Source organism: Glandiceps talaboti, chromosome 18 (assembly GCF_964340395.1).
Source record: "Glandiceps talaboti chromosome 18, keGlaTala1.1, whole genome shotgun sequence".
Classification (NCBI taxonomy): Eukaryota; Metazoa; Hemichordata; class Enteropneusta; family Spengelidae; genus Glandiceps; species Glandiceps talaboti.
The window spans coordinates 15212122-15230000 of NC_135566.1; the positions used below are offsets into that span (position 1 = coordinate 15212122).

The window sequence follows — 17879 nt, forward strand, 5'->3', positions numbered from 1 at the left end:
TGATGTCAGCTCCGCAGCCACTATTTCTGGCGAGACTTCACAATTTTCTCGATTTTATTTTTTTTTCTCGAATATGTAAAAAAAATGTTTAAGGTTGGCAGTGAAAAAGTAGGTGGGATAGGGTAACCAGAACCACACAATATTTGTTTATTAAGCCAAAATAATGAAATCGAGCCGTTTCACCACATCATCTTTTAATCAGATTGCATGATACCATGGCAACATCGTTTATTTTAAACAGCTTCGCAGACCTCAGAGTGGATTCTAAAAAACTAAAATGAAAACTATAGGTATACTGAAACTAGCTCGCGGATTTTAATAGATATGTTTTGTTTTATTGTAATTTAAATAAGTATACTCACTGCTCTTTTCCATCCAAAATGATGAAATAGGTCCAAAACCAAAGGTCCCATTTTGCTGAATGCGCCCAAAGTGCGCCCCAGTGTTGTGTATTGGGTTTTGTCCGCGAGATCAGGACTTGTTGAAACCCATGTTATATGTGGCAAATTCCACTGCGATGTTAGTTGGGCTAGCGGGATTGTGCCTGCAGTCAGTAATCGGCAAAAAACCAGTTACAAATGATTACTATCAATATAAAAAAGTCACTATCAATGTCTTGCATGTTCAAAACTGAAATGGTGCCATGAGTTGAAAGACTGACATTTGAAAGAACCTGTAACAGTAGTTATACCTTTTGATAATCCTTAATATATTGTAATTGGTAAAATAATAATCTCTCGTTATTTTGCCAAAGGATATTTTATCGCCAATAGTAGACAAGACATCCATCAGATGTTAATGAATAAAGTTCCAGGTTTGACTATACCTGCCAGTCGCATTTATTAGTAAAATGCACTGCTGGATGCTAGATACGAAACAGAGACAGCACAGGTCATTTCACGGGCCACACTTACACACGTATCTTTTGTGATGGATAATGTCTTTTTCCCAGCGGAGGGTAATATTTTAGATTTTGTGACCAGTAAATTTGTTGAATTTCAAAGCATTTTGAATAAAAATTCTACTCACAGAGGAAAAATATTTTTGGAAATCGAATCCTAAATTCCAGCTAGCATCATGGTTTAATAGCTTTCAACAACGATTTGGTTTATATAGTATGATATGGTATGATAACCCTAAGCCTAAGCCTAAGCCCAACCCCAACCGTTGTGGCATCAGTGGGATGTAGAACCGGTGGCAGCGGTGGGATGGCAAAAATCACAAAATAATGCAACTTTAGACAACATAATGAGTCAAAGTAAAATGTGACCCCCTAATCCCATTTTCAAAAACTCCCCAAGAACCGATTTGTAGAAAGTGACCCCCCCCCCCCCCCGATTCCCAGATCAGTCTCCACCCTTTTGTAATTACTGAAAGCTACCTTAGCAGAGTCATAGTTTAACTGCCACAGGCTTCTTATTCCATTTCAAATATATTTGACAGTGACAGGACTTGATTCATTAACTCAGCTTATGACGGTGTAAACCGGTTACGTTTTGTGACACTTGCTTGTTTCGGGAATGGTATTGTACATGACCGATTTGGTGAGTAGGAGACGATCACACATGGCGACATGCGGTAAACAAATTCTGAAAGAGTGGTTTTCTGTTACATGTGGTAAAACTTGCATGCAAACAAATGTACTTGTGTATGAAGCAAAGTATTGAAATATGATTTTAGATATTTTATAGTAGCTGTGCATGCTATCTATAGGGATAGATTACACTTGAAATATGCGAGGATATGCCAGGCGTCTTAATTATGATTGGTCCCTCCGCTGAATGTCCCTGCTCATGTGATGGCATAAATCGCTCAAGCCCTCTCGGCTTATACCTCAATGGTGTAAGCGCCCGAGCGCTCAATAAAGGCCACTTACTGTGAGTAGAAATTGTATTCATGACAATGAATGAACATGTCCATGAACGACAATTCTTCGAAATGTTGTTTCGGTTGCATATGACGTGCAAGGAAACCACGTAGTTATATAGCTACACACGGTTTCAGGTTTTTATGACGCATGAGTATTTCAATCGGCAAATGTTTACTGTCAGATAAACGTGCACTGGCGGTCAACAGCTACGTCATTTATCTCGCAAATCGTGCCGAGAGTGAAAACTTCCATCTCTCTCCACAAAGATCACATTTTTCTTTGTAGGACTTATTATTCACAGTCAAGGAAGAAACTGTGCCACTATATTATATGATTATTTTACTTCGTCACGTTTTCTTGACAGGCCGCAACGTTCATGCAAGACACCGTGCTACAATCATCTACTTCAACCATACATAGGATTGTGGGGGCAGCAACATTCCTATATATAATATGCACAGTATAAAACATTTGTTGAAAAAAAAACATGAGCTAAATCGTCATTGGAATAATCATCTGCTCAGAAAATGACAGCACTTGCAAGCAGGACTTACAAGAAAACACAGAATTGTACGCTAATAAAAAGAAGCACCTGACTTTGTACCTTTCTGACAAAGTAAGATTATTCATGTCAAAAATTTCTCTCTTCAGTTTAACAAACGTCTGCAGTAGAGCAAAATGGACAAAATTGTACATGGAGATTTTAAACAAACTTTGCTCAAGCAAAGAAAATCTAGCAAATTACAATTAATGTTGGCAAGACGTATCTAGGCAGTCCATAAAATGTTATGTTGAGTAAGATGTCCGCAGAGTCAGACAACATTCTGCTTCAGGCAAACTTGTTTATATTGTAAATCTATCACGACGTTTACTCACCTGACGAGCAGGGTGGTCCAAACATCACATCAACATCATCAGTGTAATAGAGCTCAACACCGTCGTACAAACCTTCTCTGGAATTACAACCATCACGCCAAATCACACTTTGGAAGAGAATAAATAACGAACGTCAATAGTTAGTATATCTTATCAAATGATCCAGAATGTGACTCATAATCGGGATTTGGAATTAGGGGTGGTCTAGACTTAAAATTCACGATTTTCAATTAACGGTTTGGGACTTCTTCAAAAAAGTGACGATCATGTGATAATCATGCCATCGTCCCGTGAGAATCACATGCCAATCACATGACGATGAAAACAATTTGTGGCGATATATATCGGCAAGTGGTAACTCTGGTATTACGATAGGCTTGTTGTTGTGGGGGCGGGTGGGGGTGGGGGTGGGGGTCGTATAAGTTATTTAAGATTTATAGGACTGACAAATGATAAACGATAATCGATATCCAAGTCAACAATTCTACTTCAAATTATAAGTAAATATTACATGCACCAGAACCACTACAATACAATATCTCTGAAAGAAATACTATGTAATACGATACTTCACAATAGGTAAAAACAGAAATGTTCACTTCGTAAAAATCAGATTGAACAGGATATAATTGGTACGGATTTGTGCGGCAGCAGTCACGTTTTAACTTAGTACCCAGAGACATGCAACTTTCTTCAGCCCCAAGCAGTGTAACCTCTTAACACAGAAAAGAAAGTTGCGACGTTTTGATCAGCAAAGGTTACATGATGTCTTAAATACAAACCCTTTAAACTGATATAATGAATGATTTGCATTTTTATTTGTAGCAGCCATTTATGGTTATTCAAATCATTAGTAGACAAAGATCAATGGGTTTATTATTTCAGTTTTGTCTTTAGTTTAACTTTTATTATGCCGAGTTGAAATGTTGAATGAAAAATAGTGAAACAAATATTTGGAGGTTTGCTTATTGTACACAATAACCTAATTTCTGACACCTTTAAGCCCTTTGATGAAGTACCTGCGATATATTCATCTATTTTTAAAAACTCTTATAGTTCTATAGGCTTAGTTTCTTCCCTGTGGGATTTCTTCTGTTTATGGACACTGTGTTCAGATTTTCCGTCACGTCTAAATGTGTTCGGTCACTAACCCCCATCTCCGACGCTCATAACAGCACGTACTATGAGCCCTACGAATGAGCATTCTAAAAGTGAAATTTGATACGAATGAATTTCGGAATTACTTGGGTGTAGCTTTCAGTTCTACAAAAAGGAAGAGAAAGTTGCAATATCAATATCTCCGCTGTCGTTTTATTCATCATCTTGACAGGTTTCATTCTCCTAGTATAGATGGCTCATAGATTCCCTTCAAGTCAGTCTCACAGGTTACTTTAAATTATACCCGCACATCTGATACTGTAACTGCTACAGAGGTGTTTTAATAACTGCAACATGATCCATCACAAATGAGTTTTTCGATGAGGAACTGGGTAAAGTGTAAAGTCTATGGGTGTCAAATGCGTTATATTTTGCGCTCCATGTTTTAGCAAAGTGCGCTTTACTTACACATTTAACTAACACAGCATCTTTCTATTACACATGGAAACAACATATACTAACAGTAGAGATGATACTTATTTCAAGAATCACAAAACAATACACATGACGTTCTCGAATATCCGAAGTCACATAAGGGCGAACGTGAGGAGAAGAGCTTTTAGTGACCCGTTGGTCAACTGGCATCGTCATGCATTGCAACATCTTGAGTGTAGATTATTGAACGCCATTACCATATGGCTTAGAGAAGGCGAGATATTTGGGTTATTGTAAAGTGCCCCTCAGCACTGCATTAGCGTTTTCAATTATTATATAGAATTAGGCCAAATAAGCATTGATATTGCAGATATATATACAATAATTATGTCAGGGTATATTCACTAAAATGAACGTAGCTAATAAGTAAATGGTATCTAACGATAAAGGTCGACCTTACGTTCGTTTTATCAAGGGTCACTCTTTTATACCTCAAAAGAACTGCAAAATGCACTTGGCGTCGTCGTGATAAGCATTTTATGAGGTTGTGTACGGAAGCCTACAGCTACCTCGTATATATTATTTGCATGGTAGATACTAACTGCCATATGGTGCTGCTTAACTCTATAGTTGAAAAAGTTCCCTCTGTCCGTCTGTCTGTCTGTCTGTCTGTCTGTCTGTCTGTCTGACAATTGATCTCCTCCTCCATATTTAAGATGTTCCGTTTTGACTCAAAGTTCTCCGTGATACAAGCTTAGCACGTTATGGGTGTTCGGAAAATGGACAGTATCAGTCCTCTAATTAGATGGAAGTGCTAGCTGGCAACACTCGTCTACAAAACCACAAAAATGTGGGGACTTTTAAAAATAATTATTCTGAAGTTCTTTGCTTGTTCATTTTCTCCAATAACATAAGTGTTCCACGGCCAGCATCAGCACAACAACCACTCTTTTTTTCTAACTTGCTATATATTGTTGTTACTTTCATTGATAGGTTGTCAGGAATACCGTAAGACAAGATATATTCTCCTAGTAACGGTTTTTGTTGGAATTACTTTTCAGTGTACCTAATTAGCGATGTTTGTAAACTCTAGGCAGCAGCATCTTGATTCATATCAACCCTTCTATGCTTGAACTCTTGTGTTTATCGCTAGTATGAGTTATAAGAGACTTTGTTGTTATAGCAACTGTCACAATCTACGGGTCTGCAAACTCAATGAATTAAAAACAAAGGACTTTCATACAATCAGAGCTGCACGCAGTCATTAACAGAAAGATGAAGACGAAGGACACTTCTTAGTTAACACAAGACAATATTTTTGTTAAAGGCTTCATCTTTAAACTCTTTGTGGCTAGCCTGGGGGTCAGATTATTTCTTCGTGACATTAAGAAGGCCAAAGTTAATTACCAAGATACAAAATAATTATCCTAGCTATACTGTCCCTTTATCCGGACTATTGGCAACTAGAATAATAAGCCTAAAGAATGATTATGGGCGTACTAAAGCCAATTACGGCAACCCATGATACACTTACAGGTTACCAATAGTATATAGCATTTTTGATTTTTCATTGAAAATTGCCTCTGCTGTTTTTTTATTTAATCCATAACTCACGATTCTGTTTTCATCATTATTACCCCATTATTTGAGAAAAACCTAACAAACAAAATACTGACAAGCGCTACAACCTACGTCACCAAAGGCTGACTACTTTTCAAGGAAGCTTAATGACAGACAACTTCCTTGTCTGTGGCCAAATCGAATTGGGAGAACGTCATCAAATTTTAGTTATATTTTGTTATCAGCATATTTTTTTGACTGGCGAATTTGTTGTTAAATGAAACAAGAAAGGGGTTGGCAGGATAAATTCCTGCGCCTTTATTCTATTTTGCTGTCTTTCCTTAATGCAATCGTTTTATGTAAACTTGAAGACGTAGCATCATAATGTATATACTACACACTGAAGTATGTCATGAGCATGTGCGTATCGCTGACACACATCTGTGATTGAACGAACCGTAATGATCGTAATAACGTAAAAGGTTTTATCATATGCCCCATGTAATGGCACTGAAATATCATTTGAATCATAGAATCACATAAATTGGCAGCGACATATTTTTTGTTCTTGAAAAAACCCGTAAAATAGTGAAGGAATTAACAACTTGAAGCTAAATCACTGAGCGAACGGATATCGACAGGTACTCCAATTGTCAATACCGAAAATTATTTCACGGGTTAGTTGGTTAGTTGCGTGTGCTCTCTACTGAACTGCCTTGGAAGTGATACTGGGTATATGATAAGGGTCTAGAACAATAGGAAAATATTAGGAAACACGTTGAAGAAGGATGGTCTATCGTACTATGCATTCCAAAAAAAATAGTGAAGTGGCAAGTCAGGTGTAGAATTTGAAACACAAATTTCAAGTATAAATACAAATCTTTGAATCCTTAGCAATATGTCTAGCTCGGAAACTAATCAAAAAAAAGACCCACGCACTACATTAGCTCAACATTGTCACACAAGAAACGGGATATCTTGACAACACAACATATGAGACCGCATGCTTGGACATGCTCTGCTGTATCTATGGTAATTGCGACGTTAAACTTTAGGATATTAAACATCATACAATTGATAGTGAGAGTAACCGGTGTTAATAACATAACAAGGTTCATTATTTTTGTGATTCAACAAGTAGCTTTTCAAGATCATATACTTTTACAGGTTGTCAGTCATTGCTTGAAGAATAGTATGACACCTAAAATGCATTAGATTTGGAAATGGAATATATACGATACAAATCAATGAAATCTCGACATAAAGTCCATCTATAGGAACATTCAATTGGAAAGTAGGAGTATAAGACTCAGTTTATCAGCTCTCTACACTCATTGACCAAAATAAAATAATCTTGCAGTTCACTTATACGTGATATCTTTGCACAATGTAACGTAATGTATACGTATATACTGTGATTGAATTGAATTGAATTGAAATTTATTTCATCAGATAACAAAAACAAAACAAGAAATAAATAAATAAATAATACATTACACTTTCAAAAAAATTGGACAAATGGAAATATACATGTGTTATCTAATGGGGACCATGAAAATAGTTCAGCAGAACTAGTCGTGTCCATGGCCCGTACATTCAATTTTAGATTAATTCAAATTCATAAATGGACGCAACGAAGAAAATTAAGTCAAAAATAAACACAGCACGCATTCACGCACACTCATACACACACACGCACGCACATGCATACATACATACGCATACACACACACGAGAAGAAATAAAGCAAAAACCAGAAATGTTGTAAAAACGCCAAAGAGTATAAATTAAGGTTGGTGTGTAGAATTTAAAATATAATTTCTTAGTTCATTTTTGAACTGTTGCCTGGACATGTTAATTTTTAGGTGACTTGGTAAAGAGTTCCAGTGCTTTGTCGCTGCATATTTGAAATTGTGTTGGGTGATGGTCAATTTTATCGATGGTGGACGAAAGTTACCACTGGAGGCTGAACGGTTTTGATATGTATGAATGGGACGGTCAAAATACTTTTCTATGTTGTGAGGATAACGATTATTTCTAAGATCATACACGAAAATACAGGAGGAAAATTTACTAAGTTGAAATATATTTAGAACATTAAGTTGGTTAAAAAGGGGTTCAGAGTGTGCGTTGAAATCAGTGAATGTTATCAAGCGGACAAATTTCTTTTGTAGTCGGAATATTGGGTCGAGAAGAGTTTGGTAAGTATTGCCCCAAATCTCTAAACAATATGTAAAGTGTGGTAAAATAAATGAATTATATATCATGATAAGGGTCGATCTGGGAACAAAGTGACGTAAACGTGAAATAATTCCTACTTTTTTGTTAACAACTTTGATGATATTTTCTATGTGAGATTTCCAAGAAAGAGAAGGATCAATAGAAACACCGAGGTAACTTGCAGATGAAACTTGCTCTATCGTCGTACTGCCAACATAAAGATTACCTTCCAAAGTTATATTTCTCTGTGGCGTTTTAATCAACATGAAATTGGTTTTCCCTTCATTAATAGTAAGTTTGTTAGCCATGCACCATCTAATCACATGTTGGAACTCTTCATTGATAGTGTTGAGGTTAAGTTTTGGGGAATACAATGGTCGAAATAAATTTGTATCATCGGAGAAAAGTCTGAAATTGAAATAGTTGGTGGAGTTGCAAATATCATTGATATAAATGAGAAAAAGGGTCGGGCCGAGAATTGATCCCTGAGGCACGCCACACTGGATTTGCTGTGGACTTGAAGATTTCCCGCCAACAATTACGGATTGATGACGTTTATAAAGGTAGCTACGAAACCAGTTTAGCGATTCACCCCTAATCCCATAGATATGTAACTTGCGTAATAAAATTTCGTGATTTATGGTGTCAAAAGCTTTCTTGAAATCGATAAATATTCCAAAGGTTGTATTTCCATTGTCCATCGTATTAGTTAATTCTGCGACAATGTCGACAAGGGCCAATTTAGTGCTGTAGCGTTTGCGAAAACCATACTGAATATCTGATAGGATGTTGAATTTGTCTAAATAGGAAACAATTTGCTTATTAACGATAATTTCGAAAATTTTGCTGAAAACGGGTAGTACTGAAATAGGTCTGTAATTCCCAACGTTAAGAGGGGACCCCTTCTTATACAATGGTGTAACTTTTGCAAACTTAAGTGCCTCGGGGAACATTCCTTTGGTAAGTGACATATTAATAATATGCGAAAGGGGACTAGAAATGTGATTAGCTGCATGCTTGGCCAACAAGGGATGGGTGAGATCGTAACCAGACGCTTTGTTTGTGTCAAGGGACAGTAATTCTTCTGCAATATCTTCAGCAACAACTGGTCTAAAAAAGAAAGAGTTGTTGTAATTTCCTGTTACGAACTGTTCAAAATCGATACCCTGGTACAATGTAATACATGTATGTGTATATACTGTATCAAACACCCTTGCACTGTGTAATGCATGCATACATATATACTGCAATACCCTTGTACAATGTAATGTATACTGTAACATCCTTGTATAATATAATGCATGTAATACTGTGTATATACTGTGATACACTGGTACAATGTAATGCATGTAATGCTATGTGTATATACTGTAATACCCTTGCACTGTGTAATGCTAGAATACACAATGGTCGCAATCAAAGGGTCCACATACTCTTTGACCATGAATGAAACTGTCCGCATTATCATTTACTATTTCAATGACACCAACCCCTATTAAACTTGACCGAATCTCGAACAACCACAAAATGCACTTGGACTTGTACGACTACTAATAATGTTGGTTTTTATATAGCGCTTTCCCACTTTGAGCTCAAAGCACTTTACAACTGCTATAGTATTACCCCTGGCACGGATCTATAGCGACACAATTGCCCCTTACTTCCCCAACTCTCTGGGGAGTATACAGTCTATTGCAGCCTTTATAAGTACATAGGATTAAAGTATTCACATTGCAACCTCTACCAGGTCCCCAATTATACAACTGGGTTGACTGGGGCACAACCTGGTTCAAATTTTCTCCAAGGACTTTAGCCATTCAGAAACAAACGACAGCGACGTGCAACCTGCATAATTATTCAAACCCGGCCACTCTAACCATTCGCCCATCATGACGCTACTATAACTATCAGTTAAGTTAACCACCATCTGTATTGTGTAACCATCACTTTCATCATCGTGTTTGAACAAGTGTGATGTCCATTTTCATGATGTAATATACCATTGATTTTATGTAAGTACAAAATCTGATTCGGAAGTCAGTATGCTTAAAGTTTTCACATACATAATTGTAATGAAAAATAGCTATTGCAATAAATATATGAATAAAACCGTAATGATATATATATTCGAAAACGAATAAGTGGCGAATCTTATGAAATTGCATATTCAGATACTGAATTTAAGATATTTCCCGTTTATGGTAATAATCTAGTCATTTTAAACGACATTGTGTCTCCATGTTCGTTAATGAGCTAAAAATGAAAATAATAACAGTTACAAAATTGCAAAACTTATATGGATAGAAATGAAGATAAAAATATGCTAAACGACAAACACCTTCACACCTGGTAGTACTGCTTTGAAAATGGTGAACATTTCGACAACGTTTTAAAGAATCAATCGTGTAATCCAACCACATTCTAAAAGGAACCTTGCTCCACACAATTAACTGGAGCAGTGACTAAAACGACCGGCACCCACAATTTGGACTTTCTTGATTCAGTCTAAAATACTACGGAGTACAGAACCCCATTCTTAAAAAAATAAAGTGCATTTACTTGAATAGATTGTTAGCATTGTACTTTTAAAAAAAGTCTTCGCCATTTTAAAATGAAACTTCTGGTGTGAAAATTATCAGAAATATGATTTTGCCATGGAAATTGTATTTAGTAAAGATATATTGTAACAGTTACATTGACCCTTGAAAGTTTACATCTCCCGATAGTAAGCATTATAATAAACACTTTAAAAAACGCAATTTGAAAAACATCTTTGAGACATTTTTAAATGCAGGTACATTTTTTTCAGTATCCTGTGGTGTAGGGCTTGTAATTCAGCGGCCATGAAATTGCTTGTCGAGGTTTTTTTTTATTGTTCACATTTTGCCGAAAGCGGCAACGCACACATACTCATGACGATTGATAAGCTGCAAGAAATCCTTTGAATTCCGAAGTATCGTTCAACGCCATTATCATTTTCGCAATGTTGGACACCATTATCATCAGTTCTTTAGCGATGAAATTGTAAACATATTATCCTTCAAAGGAAAAATCAGTACAATATGAGAACTTGGGCTCCGTGTTACCTATATAGATAGATTTAAAAAATGATAAAAAAGCGAGATAATTCAACAAAATGACCGTTACGTATAGTGTATTTGTATGACTGTACAGGTTAACTATATCCTGTGTCCTTGGTATTCAGTTCATGTTTCACTCTACACAAATGCAACGGCGTCATATTGATCATCATTCTTTTAATTTTATTTGCCCCATGGTCAAAAAGAAATATGAAAAAATGAAATGGGTTTTCTTTTAATGATCTTCGATATTTAGCTCCAGGGAGCAAAGAAAATAGAATCTGGAATAATTAACTATATACCGTCATGGAAGGATGTATTGAACGAATCCAGTAGCATCTGGTACCTTTGTGTAGCTAAGCTATCACTATTCGTACCTGTCAGTATTGAACAGTGTTACAATTCTCAACTGTTTCGGATTCATCTCAATTGATCTAAGTAATTATGAAATGCTTATATTTTCTCCTTTTAGATAGAGCACGCTACACCACTTGGTATTACTAGCATCAGTCACCGAGTTCCATCTGATAAATGCACCCGTTTGTTGTTGTAACTTGTTTTTTTTTAATAGTATAGCTGCCTTTAACTGTTGAGAGTTGGCGAAGGCCTGAATAGTTCATTGTTTAGAACTGTTAATATATCATATACACTAACAAGAAATTAATAAACTGAAAATAAAATAAAACCCATTTTGTGAAATTATTTTGTACTTTCTGTTCTTTTTTTTGTATATCATAGTTTTACTGACGACTTTGTGCATTACATTTCACTTGATTTCAGATGTAGATAATCTAACTAAGGTGTCAATCTATTTACTACAGTGTGTCCCTAGTTTGTCCTTTTCTGTACCAATTTTACTCTCCACACGATAGGTATTTCACATATGCAGGAAGAAATTATGTTTTGTTATTTTTTCACTTCCAAATTGAAATGTAGTATATACGTCTTAACGCCAATAATAATGGTTATAGGTAATGGAGTGGATGTAATGTTCATACAGTACGTCGCTCACAGTAATTTTCTGGGTCAAAACTACAAAAACTCTGAAGTAATTATAAAATTCGTCACTATTGTGAGGTCTCTGTTCTTTTGTATTACGTGTGTTCAGCTAATTATCGTTCATGTGGAATCAAGATTTCAAAATCAGATATCACTAATATTAGGCCTAATAAAAAAATTGTGGTTTAGATTACGCACAATTTTAGAATAGGTGGGGTAGATATATTTTTTATTTTATTTTATTATACATTTTTTCTGTGTGAGCGTCTTGTTCATGTTTTCAATTGTTTTCCAAATGGTCTCTATGTTGTTGTTTTTTCTTCCTATCAGATGTACAACCATTACAGATTGGACGAACAGTTTAATTTTGTCTTTTTAAGTTGATGTCAGTTTCCGTATCCACTATTTCACAATTTTCCGATTTTTTTTCTCGAATACGTAAAAAAGCTAATGGCAGTGAAAAGCTAGGTGGGGTCGGGTAACTGGAACCAAACATTCATTTTTAAGGCCTTATGGAAAATTCACCAGTCTGTGTAGGTGTGTCAAGGAAATTGTAAATCGTATCGAATTCGTAAAACATATGATGCTATCCTAGGGTATTTTGTAAATACGATGGAGCATCCTAGGGCATATTTTAATATGATGGATTTGCCAAGTTTTATGAACACAAATCGCACGAATTGAAGTATTTCTCTCTGATGCCATATTCGAAATCTGTAAGTCGTAGATACTCATACTGGATATTAACACAAATGATATGTATACCTGGTATATCAGTAAGCACGCTCAAGTTATTAGCCTCTATTTAGCTACGAGCCTTAGTGTTGACCGAGTTTCTGATTTGAGATGGAAACTGAACTGAAATGTTTTAGTTACGAATTTGAAGTCACACAGAGACATTTAATATGTAGTCATAAGGAGACATTGATTTTGCAGTCACACAGAGACATTGTGCTCGGATAGTTATTGGAAATGTCACAATAAACATTGGACTATATCTTATTAGATTAAACATCGTAAAGTTAGTCGCGGGTATGACCTCCCCCCCCCCCCCATCACTTTTGTTTTCAAATAACAACATATAGTATACACAATGAATGTATTTTGAAAGAGGGTGTTAACGCCACTTATACTTTCAATATGAGGCTCATCATTCTTGACTTATAAATACCAAGATTCAATTAGTTTTCAGGTTAAAGTCAAATCATGATTCAATGTATATAAATGTACGCCAACTTCAAAAGAGAATGGATAGTGGTTGTGAAGCATGTAACATAAACTCACGCGATATGAGAAAGAAACTTACTGTACACACGTTATTCTTCACTTTGTGCTTTTACATCAACAACAACAAAAGCGATAACAACAACAACAACAACAACAACAACAACAACAACAACAACAACAACAACAGTAGTAGCAGTAGTAGTAGTAGTAGTAATAATAATAACAATAGCAATTTCAACATCTTAAAGTATCAGAAACACGAATGTGTCGGGTAAAAACATGTCGTTAAAATGTAAAACTATTTCTTCGGGGGATGCTGTGTGCAATTCAATACTAGAGAAATAAGAGTATGTGTGATTTCCGTACCCTGACACGAAGCAAACAGAGTCTCTTGTGAACACTGTATCACATTGCCAACCTCAAACAAAGCAAGAACTGTGTGAAGGTGAATGCACATCACGCCTAAGCTCTGAAAATCGTATTTCAATTGAAAGTGATAATAATTACTGCAAAGTCGCTTCACCGGTGTTGAGTTTAATTATCGGAAGTAATATTGTAAGTGAAAAACACACAGAGTATAATAAAGGCTGAATTTCAAACACGCATCACATATTATAGATGGTGTCTTTGAAGTCGATATAAATACATAGTTATCGTGTTACATAGGGAACTCTTTGCTATGAGTTACCTCATTAAGTAGGGCAATTTTACCAATTACTGGTTTAATGCTGATTTACCTGTGGTAGAGATATCACATATCAAGGCAATTAGAGAATGTACTGTACAGCTGCATTTGTGTACTCTTCTAATAAACCTATCAACACAGTACGTCTCTTGTATGTAGTGACATTTAAGCAGTAAGTTTACAGCTTTACTCGAGATATGATTTATATTTTCCCGGATCACCGACTTAATTAAGATGGTGGGTGGGTAATGAGGTATTGTTGTACTTTGTCTCATTGTTAAAGGTTGAAATAAAGTCCGTGAAATCATAATTCAGTGGTCGGCGTACTGTAACAGTTGTGTTTTTCACTTTAAACCGTAAAAATCACCACATTCTTCGTACATGTAAAAGAAAAAAGTTTCGTTAATATCGATAAACTTTTATATTTTATCTGTAATTCTCTCTCTCTCTCTCTCTCTCTCTCTCTCTCTCTCTCTCTCTCTCTCTCTCTCTCTCCTTATTTCAAAAGAGTAAGGACTTGTACGAGTCGTTACTCGAAGTTTCACGCTTCCTCAGCGATCATCAGACGACGGATAAAATTGGGTTTGTTAAGGTCGATGTTTATACTAGACTTAAGTTTGTGTGTGTGTATTGGGTAACACGATGGCCAGACTAAATTATTCCTTACAGAGGTTTACTTCTACAGTTGGCGTGGGAATACCTACTAATTCAGATTTTTTTGTTCAGTAACATGCTCTTTTCATACATAGTTTCTCCGTTAAACAGAGATTACAACGTTTAGTCTCATTTGTGTAAGCAGCTGCTTGGGTGATGATATCCCACTTAATTAATATAGAAGTAAACATTCATAAGGAATAGATTAGTCCGACAATCTTGTTACCCAATATATATATACACACACACACAAACATTTAAGTGTATACATATCGACTTTAACAAACCCAATTTTATCAGTCGTCTGATGATCGCTGAGGAAGCGCGAAAATCCGAGTAACGATTCGTAACAAACTTACTCCTTTGAAAGCCACGTGATCAATGAATGTAAGGAAATCACATTCCGAAATTTAATATTACATAGGAAACAGTATTATAAAAGAGTAGGCTTTTTGCACTCGTCATACTGTAAATATACCCTGCTCAGACTCCTATTCCTTCAGAAATCTGCACTGGAAGCTCAATCACATTTCATGGTTCGTCATTCACGGTGAACTCTTACAACACATTTTTTTAAATTAAATAAATTCACGATCAAGGTCAGTCAAACTGATGGAATATTGTCACGTACATCTAAGTATCAATTACGATTCAAATGAAGCAGACCTTCAGTTCGCACAAGGGTCGGCGACGGAATGGCGAATTGATCTCTCAAGAAATAATGTGCATACATTCTTTATCAGCAATTTTCTTTCAATTTTTTATACTAATGCAGCTATTCGTATCTTGTTCACGCCAACATGTAGATTACACGGAAATCTTAAACGGCCAACATACCCAGTGTGTGTATCACCCGTTTCATGTTAGTGCTCACTTCCTCTGTTTCATACAAGCGCGAAGAAACCAATAAGAAAGTGTACATACCACCCTTTAAGATAGAGAGATTTAATGAATACAGTTTCAGCGACATGTTGTCTCAAGGAAATGAACTAATAAAAGTTCGACAATACAGACATAAAAATATTGGCGCCCGCATGTCTGCTTTTATTTGAGAAAACGCATGAAGAATTTGTGATCTTGCTTTCTAGTAAGGCCTTGAATGTGCAGTTTCTTGTGTGTCAGCGTGATTGTGCCAAACAGAGCCAGTGAGCACTACAGTGAAAGGGGCAGTATAAGTTGTGAATAGCATCACATTGTAGCGAAATGTGGAGGGACAATATACATGTAATGTTTAAAATATGTACCGTATGGATAACAGATTGGACTTTGACCTCTCGTAAGGAGAGCGATAATGTGATGAATTGCGATTCTGTGTCCGTCTGTCCATCCATCCATGTGTATACGCAATAAAAAAGACTACTATGTTCGTGGAAATTTTGTACATACATTCATTAAAGATGTTGGAAGAGTTTATTAGATTTTGAACAAGATCCACCAACAAACTAGTTAAATTTAACTATGTTTCCAAAGTTGTGTGCCAAAATATGCCGAGTCATCATTTCTCTACTCCATTCAGAGTCCTCGGTCCTCAGGCTATTGTCTAAATTATTATGTCTACTCAGCACTATACTATTGTCAGCTTTACCTAATTATACTGTCCTGAGTAGAACCTTTGAACTTTTAAAGAGTGAGTTGGAAGTTAACAGTCAGCGCCATTTTATGCACTTTCTGTCAATTCTCGAGAATATAGTTATATGATAATTATGGTTTTAAACCTGACCCACCTAATCCTATGTTTTTGTTAGAAGTCTTTTCAGAATATTGATCGCTCAATTTTGCTTTGGTTGTATCTCTTTTTTCAGAATATCGAATTCCTCAATTTCTCAGGGATTCACTTTGGTTTGTTTTACTCATGAGTGGAAACACACCTACAATATTGAGTTTTATTGACATCTTTTGCTATAATGGATAAGGATATACTGAACAGCTTTTGAGATGTTAAAAAACATCATGGCTACCACTGTTTGCAATAGTCAACATGGCACGCGTATACATCTACGCTTTGCTAGTTGTTTTGTACATCTTGATGACGTACGCCGTAACTTAAATGACACTAGCAACAGCAAAGAATGATTTTATGTAACAGCCTTTTCACCTACTAATGCAAAACTCATCTAGTAACTTAGGATTAATAGAATCACTAGAGGAAGACAGTTTTACTACTTGGTCGACGTGCATGGCAACCTTACGAGAGACATTCAGTTGTATATATCGTTAATTGATAAACACTATGCCATCTTTTCCTACTTGAAAAAAAGAAGCGAAAAAACATACCAATTCCGTATTTCTAACTAGATAAATTAATATTGAACATCGTGATAATATTATAGTAGATTTTTTGCAATTAATTGAGTTACAGACACAGACTGGTCTATGCTTTTTCACATTTTTTTTCAAGTAGAAAAACACTGTAGAGTTAACGTTGATTTACAAATTACAACCCCAAATAAACACCCATTTGTCACCCGTATGACCCCTTTAAATATTCGATAATCTATTTCTGAATGATTTCAATGTTCACGGCGACTGACGGCAGGAATAAAAGTTGTCAAGTGTAACCAAACTGAATATGATTATTAATATCCCATATTCGATCCTACAACTACTCTCATTCTAAAACATACTACTTAAATACAACCCATAACACCTAAGTGGAAAACATACCACTTAAATACAACCCATAACACCTAAGTGGAAAACATACCACTTAAATACAACCCATAATACCAATGTGAAGAGATTTCATTTTGTGCGACACTCAAATCATGAACAACAAAAACACTGTTTCCATTGCTTTTATCCTATTAAAGTCGAGTATACAACCCTCCAATTCGTAGACAGTGCTGCCATAAACGCTGACTGATTACTGTTTGATGATAGTGCTACATTTGCGATCATATTTAACTCTCCATATGGTCTGGACAATGCTGTTCTGGTTTTATCAATCATACGTGTAATTGTTTTGCACTAATAAGATTGTCTACTGATTAATAGCAGTGTGAATGACCACCTATTAGGGACATAATTAATTCACATGAAACACTGTACTTTGACGCTAGATATGTTATATATGACTATGGCGAAGTTGGAGGTTTTTTTACATGAGCAAGCGAGTAATATTATGAGTTCAGTTCTTATCTCTCGATCATCATGTTTCATGATAGTTTTCACTGGT

General features: G+C 35.8%; 1 protein-coding gene across 1 annotated transcript in view; it reads right to left on the minus strand.

Annotated features, from left to right (window-relative positions):
* Nucleotides 1-17879, minus strand: part of LOC144449733 (atrial natriuretic peptide receptor 2-like) — a 42168-nt gene that overhangs the window by 21559 nt on the left and 2730 nt on the right. Inside the window, exon 2 of the mRNA XM_078140310.1 lies at nucleotides 2747-2853. Coding sequence (XP_077996436.1) covers nucleotides 2747-2853 — 107 coding nt within the window. The remainder of the gene's footprint in view (nucleotides 1-2746; nucleotides 2854-17879) is intronic.